Consider the following 15168-nt stretch of genomic DNA (forward strand, 5'->3'; position numbering starts at 1 on the left):
TTCCTATTCTTTTTCTTCATTTGTAAAAACTCATTTCTAATTTACATTTTGCTTTGAAAAATTCTTCAAGAAAGTTGGCGCTACAACGCTAAATTTTTGCGATTAAATTTTGATTCTTAGCTTTGGGGAAACTTAGCGCTTTCAATAAAGAGATTAGGTAGGTGGAAGTGTCTGCCAAATACACGCTTTCATTTCGGGGTGTTTCGAGTTTTTGTAATCGGGAGGTTACTCTGTATCTATGTGGAAGGACTGAGGGATCTGGCCAACATCTGTGTAGAAGAGAGTGAAGTAAGAGTAACATAGACCCATCAGATTCTGCGCAACGGACAATATGCTTTTCATGGTGGCATTCTGACACTGGCTCAAACCAGCGTCTAGCAAGCCGGTTCAAGACGCAGATCAAAGTGCAGGGAGTTTCCCATCAATCCCTTCGACATGCCTAGCCTTCCTCACAACATCTCCCACAGTACTCCGGGACTCCTTCGTCACATGACAGGGGAGGATTCGCTCGAGCATTTTAGGTGGCGAGGGTAACTACGCTTCTTTTCCACTCCCCAACTCCCGGGAACACGTAATCTCGCGTGAAGTGGGCATTATCTTCTCGCGGGAACTAAATCGGGATCCTCCAGGTCCGCCTCCGTGGTGAAGAGGAGGAGGAGAAGCAGGAGGAGGGGGAGGGAGGAGGAGGAGGAGGCCCCGTCGCGGCCTTTGCCGCCGCCAACGGGGCTGTCCCTGTAGCTCCCGATGGAGTTTGAGGCCGTGAAACCGCCGCCGAGCTCTGCCGCGGCGAGACGAGGCGCCTCCATCGCCGAGCCGCGCCGTCGCGGGGCTCCCGGGAGCGGCCCTTAGCGACCCCGCCCGGGCCCCCTCAGGTAGGGCGGGGGCGGGCACGATGCGGCTCGGGCCCCAACCCGGTGCCCGGTCCCCAGCGGTCGGGCGGGAGCCGCGTCTCAGCTCGGGGGGCCCTGTGCGCTGTCGCCGCCGGTGTCCTGAGGGTTGGGGGCCGAGGGCCGCACCTGACACTCGGGCCGAAGCCGGGGCCTGAAGAGGCCCCCCTCTCCGGTAGGGCTTCTTCGATGCGGAGCGACCAGCTCAAATGGCCACCTTTCGGCCCTGGCCCGGGGGACGCCTCCGGCCCTCGGGAAACCCACCCAGGCGAAGGCCAGCCTTCCGTCTCCCTTTCCTCCTGGTCGCGGAGAGCGGCTTTGGAAGACGTTCTGGAATCGGGTCCTCTCGCAGCGTCCTCTCTCGCTGCTTGGGGCTTCCCGAGACTAACTCAGGGTCGGAGGCGATCTGAGTGGTGTAAACAGGGACCCTGGCCGAACAATGCCCCGGGAGGGCTTCACCTCCCGGGAGGGAGAGGGGCCGGACCGGCGTGTAACACCGGGCGTGTGACTGGGAGCTATGGCGAGAAACACCGCCGGGGAATTCTGCTGTGCCTCTCTTCTTCCCTGCTTTCTTTTTGTTTTTACCCCCCTTGGGGAAGCCTCTTGAGGAGACTCTTCCACCATCTTAGAAGAATGGTAGGAAGCATCTTTGTTTCTCAGAGAAGCAGCTCTACTTTTCTCTGTACTAGGTTTCAGGAAGGGAGATGAGGGTAGCTGTCATTTCCATCCATCAGATCAGCAGAGTTTTTAAAATACCGGCAGACAGAACCTTCCCACCAAAATAGTCTCAAGTGATCATTGATCTAAAGATCTCATGCAGGGATTCTCAACCTGGTTTGTGTTTTCATAAAGCCCACCTGGGTTCTCATTTTAATTCCTACCGTCCCCTTACGTAGGTCCCTTCTTTGCAATTTTTACTCCCTCCCCACCCACTGTGATTAGAATGACTTTGTATCGTGAGATAAAGGAACCTTATTCCCATTTTTTGTGTTAGTAACACTTTTAAATTCCAATAGGAACTTTTGATTAACTTGAGAAAGCTAATGTTGCTACACTACAGTGACATAATTTCACCAAAAGCAAAGAACAAATGTTTTAGTCAGTGCAACCATTTTATGGTTAAATATGTACAGACTTAGTAAAGGCTTTTCAAATCATTAAGAATAGTTCATAAATACTCTTCTTAAAACCTTTTACCTGTTTAAAAACGAAACCACTGTTCTAACCTCACATCCCTAACTCTAGTTGTTTACTTCCACATTCCAGTTCTTTTTTTTTTTTTTTTTTTTTTTTTTTTTTTTGAGACAGGGTCTCGCTATGAGGTTCAGTCTGGCCTTGAGCTCACTTTGTAGCCCAGACTGGTCTCGAACTTGCAACGATCCTTCTGCCTCAGCCTCCGGAGTGCTGGGATGACCACATTCCAATTCTTGAAGAGATAGAGGCCATCTTATCCTGTTAAAGACTTTTCTTTCAATATTGTCATTTTTGTTTTCAATATTCATGTTTTCCAAACTGTAGAGTTTGGAAAATTGCTAGGACAAAATATTAAACATATAGTCCTGTCATGTTCAGAAAAAGCAGATGATATAATTCAAACAGGCTTTTTTATTCTTTGAGGATCTCATTGCAGATGTGTTCATTACTGTATGCTTTGAATTACTCCTGATCTAGTTGTTGTGGACTGTGTTAACCTGACATGTAAGAAGACTTGATGTTCTTTGTTCATGTATTTTTATTAATTCATTTTCTGCTTTTGTAATATGCTGTCTTCCAGTTGGAAAAGCATTTTTCTTTACACTCAGGATTTTGTATTAAACAACAGAACTTCTGAATTGTATATGATAGCTAAGAATACTAAATAAACTTATAGCAACATCATAATAAGTGCTTAATTATCACATTGGTTGGATTGGTGATTGAAATTTCACTTCCTGGTGATGGAGAAAGGAAGCATGTGGGATAAAGCTGCTGAAAATTAAAAAAAAAAAAAAGCTATTGAGAATTAATAACAAATTTATGTTTTACACCCAGACTCATGAAGGTTGTAAGCTACACCTTTATGATCAGTTCTGTCATTTTATGAAAGCCCTCTTAGGTGTGACTTTTACCTCAGCATTCTTAATAAAAGTTAGTTTTGAGTGTTACTTTATAATCTTTTTTGTTTGTTTGTTTTTGTTTTTGTTTTTTGGTTTTTTTTTTCTGTACCAGGAATCGAACTCACAACCTTGCACTTGCCAGGCAGGCGCTGTGCCACTAAGCTAAATCCCCAGCCCCTTTATAATCTTTAATAATCTGGAGTTCTACTGTTCAGTACTAGTCAATAGCCACGTGTGGCCATTGAGGACTTCACATTTAACTAATGTGACTGTAGATGTCTTTTTAAGTATGAAATACACACCAGATTTCAAATACTTAACATAAAATTCCCTTTAATATTTCAAAATAGTTTTTATATTTACTACATGTTGAGAAGATTTTGGATAACTTGAATGAAATAAAATATATTACTAAAATTGTTTTCTTTTTCATTTTTCGGACATGACTGCCAGAAAATTTTTAATTACCCTTTTTGTAAATTTTTTGTGCTGTGGATTGAACCCCAGGGTCTTGAGCATGCAAAATGTGCACCTTATCACTGAGTTACATTTTCAACCCCTGGCATTATGTTTTTATTGCCTATTGCTGTGCTAGAGCAGCACTATTCCAAGAAATAAATTGACTGAATGAAAGTACACATATGGGCAAAGTAAGAGCACTTACTAAGTAGAGCACTTACTTAGCATCTGTGAGGCTCTGGGTTTGAACCTTCAGCACTATGATAAGTAACAAAACTAAAAATTTCCTGACACAGTATCCTCTTATAATCAAAATAAGCAAAGGGAATAAACAAGAAAAGTTGTTTTAATATCTGATGACCATTATATGATAGGCAGAGTTGGGTGTGGTGACACACACCTGTAATCCCAGCACTTGGGAGGCTGAGGCAGGAGGATCGCTGTGACTTCAAGACCCGCCTGGGCTACATACATAGTGAGTTGAAGGTCAGCCTGAACTATATGGAGAGACCCTGCCTCAAAAAAACAAATAAATAAAATATATGATAGGCAGAAATAAATAAATTTTGTCTCAAAAATTAAGTATTGAAGGCAAATCATCCCTAAAGAATCAAAACATTGTTATATTAAAATAGAAAAATCTGATTTCACTATTAAAGTGCATTGAAAGTTGTAAGTATTTTAAAAATTGAGTTTAACCTATAAGTGGTTGAAGATATAAAACTTGAGTCTCATATACTGTATTTCTTTTTTTTTTTTTCTGGTACCGGGAATCAAACTCACGACCTCGCACTTGCCAGGCAGGCGCTGTGCCACTGAGCTAAATCCCCAGCCCCCATGTATTGTATTTCTTAAGTTAAAGTCACATAAAAAAATTGTAATTCAGATTCTTTTTTTTGCCGGTCCTTTTGAGGTTTGGATACTGAGTTTTAGAGTTTACAAATCATTTTCTTTGGAAATTACTTTGTTCACTTGTTTTTTTAAAGGCCTAAATTGTACTCAGTCCAAAGCTAATTAGTATTGTTGAGTTTTCTGAATTGAGAAGTACTGTTACAGTTCATTTCAGCAGTGTATAGTCATCACATGGGTAATTAGAATGAAAACTGATTGTTTTAATAAATAGACCTGAGCACTAATGTTTATTTCTTATAAAAAAATTGTAAACTACTTTGTGTATACACACACACAACAGTGAAAAATACATAAACTTCTTATCCTGAATTTACTGCATAACATGGTGGACTAATAACAGAAAATGAAAGTGTTTAGCTGGTTTGCAGTTTACTCTTAATAAAGCAGTTTGTCATTTGTATCATATGAGAGATGGCTATTATTCTTGCTGTTTTATGAGTTACCACTCATAGCAAGGAACTTATAGTTTAGAAAATTACCTGAGTGAAGATCTGTTTAAAGTTCCATCTGTAATTCAGCATTTCTTTTTTTGTTTGTTTTTTGTTTTTGATTTTTTTGAGACAAAGTTTTGCTATGCAGTTCAGACTGGCCTTGAACTCACTATGTAGCCCAGACTGGTCTTGATAATGTAGTGTTTCTTACTCCTATATTTTATCTTGTTCTTCAGCTTTAGAAATTTGTAACTAAAGTTAATTAAAACAAAAAGTGGAAAGTTTTTCTTAATCTCTGTAAATACTGAGAGTTATGGACCTTTGATTTCATTTTATCTCAACTTGAAATGTTTTGGGAGTGTATTTAGGATGACTACTTATGTCAGTGTTAACTAGAAATGAAATAGCAATTTAGACTTTCATGAGTCATGTAAGTCAAAATGCTTAAGACTAGAAGTTTTACAAATACATTCTTAGCTCTTTATGGTTCACATATATATCTTCTCAAAATAAATTATAAAGATAATGGGATATCTATCATTTTTGGTAGTTTTTAAAATATTTTCTAAAATGGGTAGGGTGGCACAAGCCTGTAACCTCAGGTACTTTGCAGACTGAGGAAGGAGGATTGCAAGTTTCAGGCAATCTTGGACAACATAGTGAAACCCGGTCTCAAAACATTTTTTTCTAGGTAAGTTTATAAGGCACTACTTTTTTTTTTAAATGAAAGTCCAATTTTGTCATCACTAAACATTTTAATAAACTACAAAAAATTTTCTGTTTTGTGTAAAATTTTATGTCCTAAGGAATCTAGAATTTATTGATAACAATACTGAAGAAAGACTGGGCCGGGGATATAGCTCAGTGGCATAAGTGCCTGCCTGGCAAGTGCAAGGTCCTGAGTTTGATTCCCGGTACCCCCTCAAAAAGAACTTTATAAAAAAGAGAACATTATGTCTCATTGTATAAGGAAAGTGTATAATTTTGGTGTTAGCAAGCTACATACAGCAGTGAAAATAATTTTACCAAGTTATTGCCCAATTTTTGTTAAAGAGTTTTTTTTGTAGAATGTTAACTCAACCTCTGGTAGAAGCTGAACTTCTCAGCATGATACTAAAAAGCTTGGGTGGTCTTATTTCTAAAATCATATACATAGAAGTCTTATTATAACATAATGTGAGGTAGATTCTGAAATACTATAATTTGAAACACTGGATGATCTTGAAAAGTAAGGGAAGAATATTTGCTCTTTGTGTATTTCCTGTTACCCAGTGACCTGTGATACCCTGGCCCACAAAATTAACATTTCCTAGCAAATAAGCATTCTGAAAAAATTATATTGACCCAGTTGTCTAATTTAGGATACTCAGTAGTAGATCTAAGATAAAATTCAGTCACGCTTACATTCACAAATTTTTTTTGTATAATTCTACAACCAAAAAACTACATTATTGTAGATAATGATATGTAAAACAATAACCATTGATAATTTCCTACCACTTTGTCTGTAATTTGGTAAGCTCCCCCCTATTATGTTACCCTTCTTTTACTCTTTAAAATAAAACAAAAAACTACATTAAATATGTTAAACATTTTTAGGGAATGATTTGTTCACCTGCATAGTGTTCATCTCTAAAGTGGAAGCAAACCAACTGGTTTTTTTATTGATGGCTTTGGTCAGTGTGGCAATGTGAGAGTGAACGGTGTGAAAACAAAGTACATCTTGCCAGATATGTATAGTTTAAAGGTAGTAGAAACTTTGCATTAGAGTTGTCAAAGAAAAAGTTTGCATGGGGTGCTTTTTATATTCCAAACCTTTTTATATTTATCAGGTTTTTTTAAAATTTTGGTTTTTGTGAACATAAAAGCACAATGAAGGCTATAACAGTATTTTTTAGGGGGCTAGGATACCAGTGAATGCTTCATTATATATTTTCCTCTCTTGACTTTGACTATATTTTAGGACATTTAACTTCTGAGTAGCTAGTATATTTGCTTTGGTAACCATTCCTAGGAAATAAAGTATTGGCTGTTTAATTGCCCTAAATACCTAGATTTTTTGTCCACTAGAGAGCTTTGTCAGACTTACATAAGTTTTTAATTGGAAGATACAGAAAATTTGTGAAATGTAAAGAGTTCAAGTTAGAGAGGATAGTAAATATACTAAATCTTCTCTTTTACTGAAAGTTATGAAACCAAAATTTTAATCTTAGAAATAAGAAAATTCAGTTATTTTCAGTGCCTTTTCTCAGTGTTAAGCATATGCATGCATATTTTTCCACAAATGTTAATCATAGCAGGGATAGAAATTTATACTTCCCTTCTTTTCTGCTTAGAAGTATTAGATGAAAATGTCTTATTTTTCTATATATTCCCTATTGGACTTGACAGATTTTGTTTATATCTATCAGTTACTACATGATACAGTTTTGCGAAAAGTATTATAATAAACTATAAAACTTTTTAGACAGTATTTTCTTTTACTTTGGTACTATACTTTGCTGTTAGCATTTTTCTTTCATTTATAGACAAACAACTCTGTCATCACAGTCTTTTCTTAGGTGTTGATTATTTTCAATACCTTAATTAGCTTCCAAGTCAGATCCTGACTAGGATTTCCTTTCTCAGGTGGCAAGGCTGTCTTTTTCACACATGACTATTGATTTGATCAATAGTTTTCCAAGCTCACTAACTCTTAAACCATATCTTAATATATTTTGGGGTATTGTTTGTTCAAGAGAAACATTAAAAGCAACGATAAAAACAAAACAAAACCCTAGTCATCCAAAGTAATTTGTGTTCCTAAAAATGGAATGTGGAAACTTAATCTGCTTATTTTTATGGTCATTAAGAAAAAAATAGATAAAAGCTCTGATGAGCAACCAATATAAATATAAATATAAAGTACTTGAAAAGAACACTGTTAATGTATTATTTCTGGGCAAATTCTCAGAAATTAATTCAGCAAATAGGCTTTTTAAAAAGACACCTGAGGCATATAAAACTGTTCAGAAGTGTTTCAGATTCTGAAGTTGTGATGGTTCACTATAGCAGTTAATTCTTGAAAGGTGATTGATGCATATGTAATTAATTCTTACTTTTGTACATTTCCAGCTTACAAAACACTACACAGCAAAATAATGATCTGCTAGACTGCTAACCCGAGCATCCAGCTTCCACAATGCCTGTGCAGGCAGCTCAGTGGACAGAATTTCTGTCCTGTCCAATCTGCTATAATGAATTTGATGAGAATGTGCACAAACCCATCAGTTTAGGTTGTTCACACACTGTTTGCAAGACCTGCTTAAATAAACTTCACCGCAAAGCTTGTCCTTTTGACCAGACTGCCATCAACACGGACATTGATGTGCTTCCTGTCAACTTTGCACTTCTCCAGTTAGTTGGAGCCCAGGTAAACTTTCAATATTTTACTAATTTACTATCAATAATAATTATCAAATTTTGTTTATGAGGGATACAAAATATGTTTGGTTTTATAATTTTTTTTTGTTCCGTAAGCGAACGCATGACCTTGTGCTTACCAGGCAGGCGCTGTACCACTGAGCTATATCCCTGGCCCTGTTTGGTAGTAATAGAAACATAAAAAGTAAACATTATTGTGCTTGCATGGCATGTGTAAGGACCTGGATTCTCTCCCTAGAATTGTGATAGAGAGAGAGAGAGAGAGAGAGAGTGATATATCTGCCTTTTACAATTACATTTTTAAAAACATTTTCTTTAGATAAGGTTTAGATAAATTCTTACATAAACTTTCATTATAGTTACATATTTCTTTTTCTCCTCAATGCTGTGGTTAAAATTTATGTATATAATTAGTTTTGGTGGATGAAAACCTTTTTTTTTTTTTCCTTTTGTTTTTGGGAGGCACTTTCATATATACATATGTAAATATTCTTTAAATGATATTATAAGAAATATAATAAAAGCTTTTGCCATAAATCAGTCAGTTAAATCTCTCACATGGAGATGTTTTTAATTTCTTTTCAGCTCCACTTCATGAAGGATAATTATTACGGCTTGTGTCTAGCTGTCCCCTCAAAGCCTCATGTAGTTATAGGTGGGGCTTTTTTCAGAGATGGCTAAATCTAGAGTGTGTAAATGATTCATGGTGCAATGCTAGGATTAAGGGTGATTACTAAATCAGTCCACTGATTGCTTTGGCACTGCCCTAATCCCAGTAGCCTGGGTACAATATAAAGGACAGAAAGAAGCTTGCTTGCTTTGCTACCTTCTGCCAACCATGAGCTGTTTCTCCTCTGCAAGGACCGTCTGCAATGCCCCTCTGCCTTGGAGCCAGCCAATTATGGACTGAAACCACTACAGACTGTGAGCTAAATAAACCTTTCCCCCTTTAACTTTGGGTGTCAGGTGTTTTGTGTCTGCAGTGAGAAAAGACAATAATATTATAAATGAGAAAATAAATTCTACTTAGAGATCTAAAACCAACTATCAGAGTATCACTATTAAATGCTGCAGTTTCTTGTGCTGTGCAATGAATATTTCATGTTATCATTTTTTTTTTACTTAATCAGCAAGACCCTAGATTTATAATAATTTTCCTTTAATCTGGGTCTACTCCGTGTTACATATGGTAGTAAATTTCAGCATCTGTTATCCCAATTTTACAGAGGAGGAAGAAGGTGAAATTTTATATATCATACACACACATTAAAACAAAAAAATCAGGATTTTTCTGATATATTAGAAAATTTATTTAACAGTTTCGACTTAATTAGAAAAATTCAAAGAAATACTCCATTTCTTCCCTTAGTATCTTGATTTTTGAGGTTTTCTTTTTAAAATAAAATCTATTTTCAGTATTTATAATTAGAGATTCTGAAATCAAGATGCATCTATAATCAATAGTGCCATAATTTAATTGGCAGCATATTTTTCTTAATGGAGCAATTACCTCTTAGAAACAGTAATGCTTATTTCCAACAAAATACAGGAATATTTTGCAGTAATACTAGCTAACATTTATTTAGGGTTTGTAGTAGGTTAGGTATTGTGTTACTGTTTGAATGAATAAATGTTATCCTGGTCCTTAACATAGCCTACAAGTCTATCTCATGTGACTTCTGTCTCTTCCATCTTTACTGCTATTCTCCCTACTACTGTCTCTGCTTACATTGGCCTCCTAGCTAATTCTTAATGTGCCAATCATATTGCCCCCTAGGACTTTTGGAGTGAATGTTATCTTTGCCTAGAACAGTAGTGGTGAAGCTATGGCACCTTTGTGCAGCCAGCTGTTTGTTATCTATTGTTGAAAGCTCTAAAAGTTCTGCCATCATTGGCCTAGAATGTTCCTTCTTTTTCCTCTTTAAGTCTTTACTCAAATGTTGCAGTTCTCAAGGAAGTCTATCCAACCCTAACTCTAACCATAATCCCTCCATTAAAATTGTAATCCTCTCTCACATTTCTACTTCCCCTAGTCTCACTGTATAATTTTTACTGATCTCCTTCTAACACACTGTATATTTGTTTATGCTTTTTATTTATTGGCTATTTCTTTATTAAAATGTAAACCCCGTAGGGCAAGGTAATTCTGTTTTGCTCACTGATAGGTCCCTGGTGCCTAGATTTTCCTGCCGCATGATAAGCACTTCAGAATTACAAATATGTATTGAATTAAACTGAACTTTCATAATGACAGTGTGAAATATGGATATTCACCTTCATTTACTGATAGTGAAATTATGATGTGTGATAGTCAGATTTTTTTTTTTATCTTTATTTATTTATTTTTTTATTTTAAGGATAAAAGGAGGGAAACATTAACAGACATACAACATTTTACAACATATCACAAGCACAATACAGACAATACAGAGTTACAAACAAAGTGGTAGGGAATTAACAATGGTGGTTGCATTACATATTGATATCTTCAAAGTGGCTTCTCAGATAGTCAGATGTTTTTCTCAAGAACACTAATAGAAGTCTCAAAGCTGCAATATTTACCCTGGCTTTTTGTTTCTTGTGTGTGTGTGTGTGTGTGTGTGTGTGTGTGTGTGTGTATGCACGCGAGCTCACATGCGTGTATGTGTGTGCGTGTTGCTGGGCATCAAACCTAGGGTCATGAACATATTAGGTAGGCGCTCTACCACTGAATTACATATCCAGCTCCCCAAGTTTTGACTTTTGAGTGGGAATGCTATCTTGTGATATTTATATTTATCAAGGAAGTAATAGTCACAAGTTAAAAACATAGTAGATAAAGTATCAAGGAGGTACTAAATACTGTGAGGGAAAGCAGTTCATTGAGATGCTTGGCTTTGATGTATTATCTCTATTCTAATTTTAAACTCACCGAGATTGTTATGAAGTGTAATAATAACAGTTCATGAGTTGGATGAATGTAATTTTGCAATTTTTCTTTTTTTAGGTACCAGATCATCAGTCAATAAAATTAAGTAGTCTAGGTGAGAATAAACACTATGAGGTTGCAAAGAAATGTGTTGAGGATTTGGCACTCTACTTAAAACCACTAAGTGGAGGTAAAGGTATGTTCACAAACATTTTTATTGGTGAGTAGGCCTTGGTAAGTGTAAGTGTGGAGCATTTACAATGGTTATCATCACTCATTTCATGGATCCCAGTCTTTAGGGGAAGATAGATGTACAAGTGCAGTAAATTATTTTAATTGCTGTAACAAAAGTGGAATTTTATTTTACCACTTTGTACCTACTGACTCACACATTATAGGTATACTAGATAGTTACTGAACAAATCACTCATTTTATTTTGTACCTGATAAAGAGTGTGCACTAAGCACTATTTTGGTGCAAGGGATACTTTAGCTAAACAAAGAGAAAAATGTGTCTGCCCTCATGCATTTCTATTTTAGAAAAAAGAAAAACTATAATAATTAATATAATTTTTAAAAGCAGATTATTTAGTAAACCCATAGTTGATATAAAAAGAATACCACTAGAGGGATGAGAAGTATCATGGTAAGGGGAGAAGAGTGGATTGCTGGTTTTTTTTTTTTTTGGTTTTTGGTTTTTGATTTTTTTTTTTTTCCAGTACCAGGAATTGAACTCACGACCTTGCGCTTGCCAGGCAGGCACTGTGCCTCAGAGCTAAATCCCCATCCCTGGATTGCTGTTTTTAAAGAGTGTTTGGGTTAGGCCTAATTAAAAATGTGACTTTTGAATCTGAAATGAGGTGAAAGAGGTAAAATAGTTCACCACATAGGTTCTGAGGATGAAGTTTCAGACAGGAAATAGCCAGTGTAGCATCCCAAGCATGCCTAGTGTCTTAAAGGAAAAGAAAGAGGAGAGTGCCTGAAGAGTGTGAGGAGAGCAGTATAAGAGTAGACAAAATGGGGAGGCCAAGTAATAAATAGACTTTCAGGCCATTTAAAGACTTGAACTGTTGTTCTGTGTAATATTGGGGAGTCATTGCTGAGTTTCGAATAGAGTAGTGACATGATCATACTAATGTTAAAGGAATCATTTTGGTTGCTCTGTTGAGAATTCTGCATAGAAAGATAAGCATAGAAGTGTGATAATCAGATAAGAGGCTGTTAGTATAAGGCAGTAGCATTGAGCTGATAAGTAGTCAGTTTAGATAAATAGATTGAGGTAAATTTTGGTTATAGTAAGTTGGAGATTTCTAATACTCACTTGGATGCTACTGAGCAGACAGTGGATATGAGTTTTGTGTCATTGGATGAGGTCTGTGAGCTGTGACTTTGTAAGTCATTGTCATATTGATGGTCTTTAAAGTAATGAGACTGGATTTCACCTGACCAGTGAGTTTAAATAAGAAATATAGTATAAGTCCCTTTCACATTAAGAGAGCAGATGAAATCAGCAGAGAAGACTAGAAGAAATGAAGGAAGAAATTCAAGAAAATGAAATGTTTTTGAACCCAAATAAACTGTTTAAAGGAGTGAAGAGTATCATCTGTGTTGATTGCTATTGAAAGGTCAAATAAGCTAAAGAGAATTAACTGTGGCTTTAGCAAATTAGAGGTATTCGTCCTGATAAGACCAATTTCAGTCAAGAGATGGTAGCAAAAACTTCATTGGAGTAGAAATTAGAGATCATGAAATAAGTCAGAAATAGTATAAATAAAAAACTGGAGTAATCACTAAAAAGGGAGGAAAGAAATGAGATGCTGCTGGTTCAGAAAAAAGAATCAATGAAAACGTATTTAAATATTTTTAAGATGGATGAAATAACATACTTAATGTATGCTAATGTAAGCAGTCAGGTAGAGTGGTCGTATTCAACTGAGAGAATTGCTGGAATAGGTTCAGATGAGTAAGGTGTGAGATTTCACCATGAAGCAGCACAATTAAAAAATAAGTTACTAATCATTATTTTTAGATTAAAATTTTTAATCAGTCATCTGACTTTTCCTTCAGTTTCCTTAGTAAAGATAGAAAACAGACTAAATAAATCCAAAGTCATGTATTTGGACACAGGCAGCTCAGTAAACCAAGATATCTAAATAAAATGTGTTTTAAAGAGAATAGTAAAAAAAAGAATAGTAGCAAACTACCAACATTACAGACATAAAAAGTGAGAACATTAAAAATGATGCAGTAAAATCTGAAGTCCCCAAAATTAAGCTCCTTACTATACAGAATGTTAATAAACAGAGACAAAATAGTCATTGTTAGTGACTTAATGTTAAATAGAGGTAATGACAGTTGTCTTTTTTTATTGAAAAATGTTTAATTCCTTTTGTTTTCCTTTTCTTAAAGGTGTAGCTAGTTTGAACCAGAGTGCACTGAGCCGTCCAATGCAAAGGAAATTGGTGACACTTGTAAACTGTCAACTAGTGGAGGAAGAAGGTCGAGTCAGAGCCATGCGAGCAGCCCGTTCACTTGGAGAAAGAACTGTAACAGAACTGATATTACAACACCAGAATCCTCAGCAGTTATCTGCCAATTTGTGGGCTGCTGTCAGGGCTCGAGGATGCCAGTTTCTAGGGCCAGGTAAAATAGAGCACCCTTTCAGCTTTGTTGTTGGTTATCAGGGCTTGAGATACCAATTTCTACAGCTAAGTAAAAATCCTGAGAATCATCTCATCCACATTTATACATACATATCTTGGCATAGTCAAAGATGAATCTTTTGTTAGTCATAATCTATATTATAGATAGTGCCTTGGTATTTTAGAACAAATTTCTCATTTAATTCTAAGCCATTGAAGATGAGTTACATAGCTTCAACTTTTAAAATTAGAAGTCTGAGCTAGAAAGATTTGTAAGACTGCACAGGTAGTAAATAGTTAAGAAAAGGTAAACCATTTTTTCTGTCTAGGGGGAAAAGTACTCTTGACTGTTTTTAGAACTTGGGAAGCATAAAAATTAATTGAAAAAACAATTACCAGAAAATGACTATTATGGTTAGTACTATCTGTGTTCTTTTTTAAAGACCTTTCTATTGGGCTGGAAATATGGCTCATTGGTACTTGCATGAGGCCCTGGCTTTGATCCTCAGCCTGAACTACATAGCGAGTGGAGGCCAGCCTGGACTACTTGTGAGACCTGTCTGAAAAAATAGCCAAGGCCAGGCGTGGTGGTGTTCACTTGTGATCCCTGCACTTGGCAGGGGGACACAGGAGGATTACTGCAAGTTCGAGACCAGCCTGTCCTATATAGTGAGTTCAAGGCCAGCCTGAACTACATAGTAAGACCCTGTCTCAAAAAAAAACCAACAGAACAGCCTAAAGATTTATCAACTAAAAGCAATGTATAGACTTTATTTGGATACTTACACCAACTATGAGAAGGCATTTTTGAGACAATAGGAAAGACAGAACATGGCCTGGATATTAGATTCTATTAAAGAAATATATGTATTACTTTTGTTAGGTGTGATAATGGTCTCATTAAATTTTTTTAAAAGCTTTACTGTTACATCTGAGGTATTGAAGGGTAAAAGACTGTGTTACATGGGACTTACTGCAAAATACATCAGCCAGAAGTCAAAAATCAAAACTAGCCAAAACAAACTAGAAAAGTAAAGCGTAGATGAAATCTTTCTGACAACTGTGTTAGGGATACATGGTATCTCTATTTTTGTGTATGTTTGAAATTTTTCGTACTACAAAGTTAAGTTTAAAATATTTTTGAGTTCAAATTTTAATATAAGAATGTTACCTTTGGGTATTTCTTCATGTTTATTTACCTTAAACTAAGAAGCATTAGATTGACTGTTCGATCTTTCTTATTCTCCAACTCAACAACAAAAAGACAACCCAGTGTAAAAGGGGTCAGAGTGATAAGAGTGTTTCCCTAGCACATGTGAACCTCTGGGTTCAGTTGTCAGTACTGGAAAAAAAAAATCTTCCAGAGACACAGATGCCAGTAAAGCACTCAAAGAGACTGAGCACCTCTAC

General features: G+C 36.5%; 1 protein-coding gene across 2 annotated transcripts in view; it reads left to right on the top strand.

Annotated features, from left to right (window-relative positions):
- Positions 1-645: 645 nt before the first annotated feature.
- Positions 646-15168, top strand: part of Rc3h2 (ring finger and CCCH-type domains 2) — a 49639-nt gene continuing 35116 nt past the window's right edge. Inside the window, exons 1-4 of one of the 2 annotated variants that reach the window (XM_005382519.2) lie at positions 646-872; positions 7900-8197; positions 11195-11312; positions 13526-13759. In XM_005382519.2, the coding sequence (XP_005382576.1) occupies positions 7967-8197; positions 11195-11312; positions 13526-13759 (583 nt within the window). In that variant the 5' untranslated portion in view covers positions 646-872; positions 7900-7966. The remainder of the gene's footprint in view (positions 873-7899; positions 8198-11194; positions 11313-13525; positions 13760-15168) is intronic. The other variant, XM_005382518.2, reaches the window with a different exon arrangement.

Source organism: Chinchilla lanigera, unplaced genomic scaffold (genome assembly GCF_000276665.1).
Source record: "Chinchilla lanigera isolate Chin_1 unplaced genomic scaffold, ChiLan1.0 scaffold00018, whole genome shotgun sequence".
Lineage (NCBI taxonomy): Eukaryota > Metazoa > Chordata > Mammalia > Rodentia > Chinchillidae > Chinchilla > Chinchilla lanigera.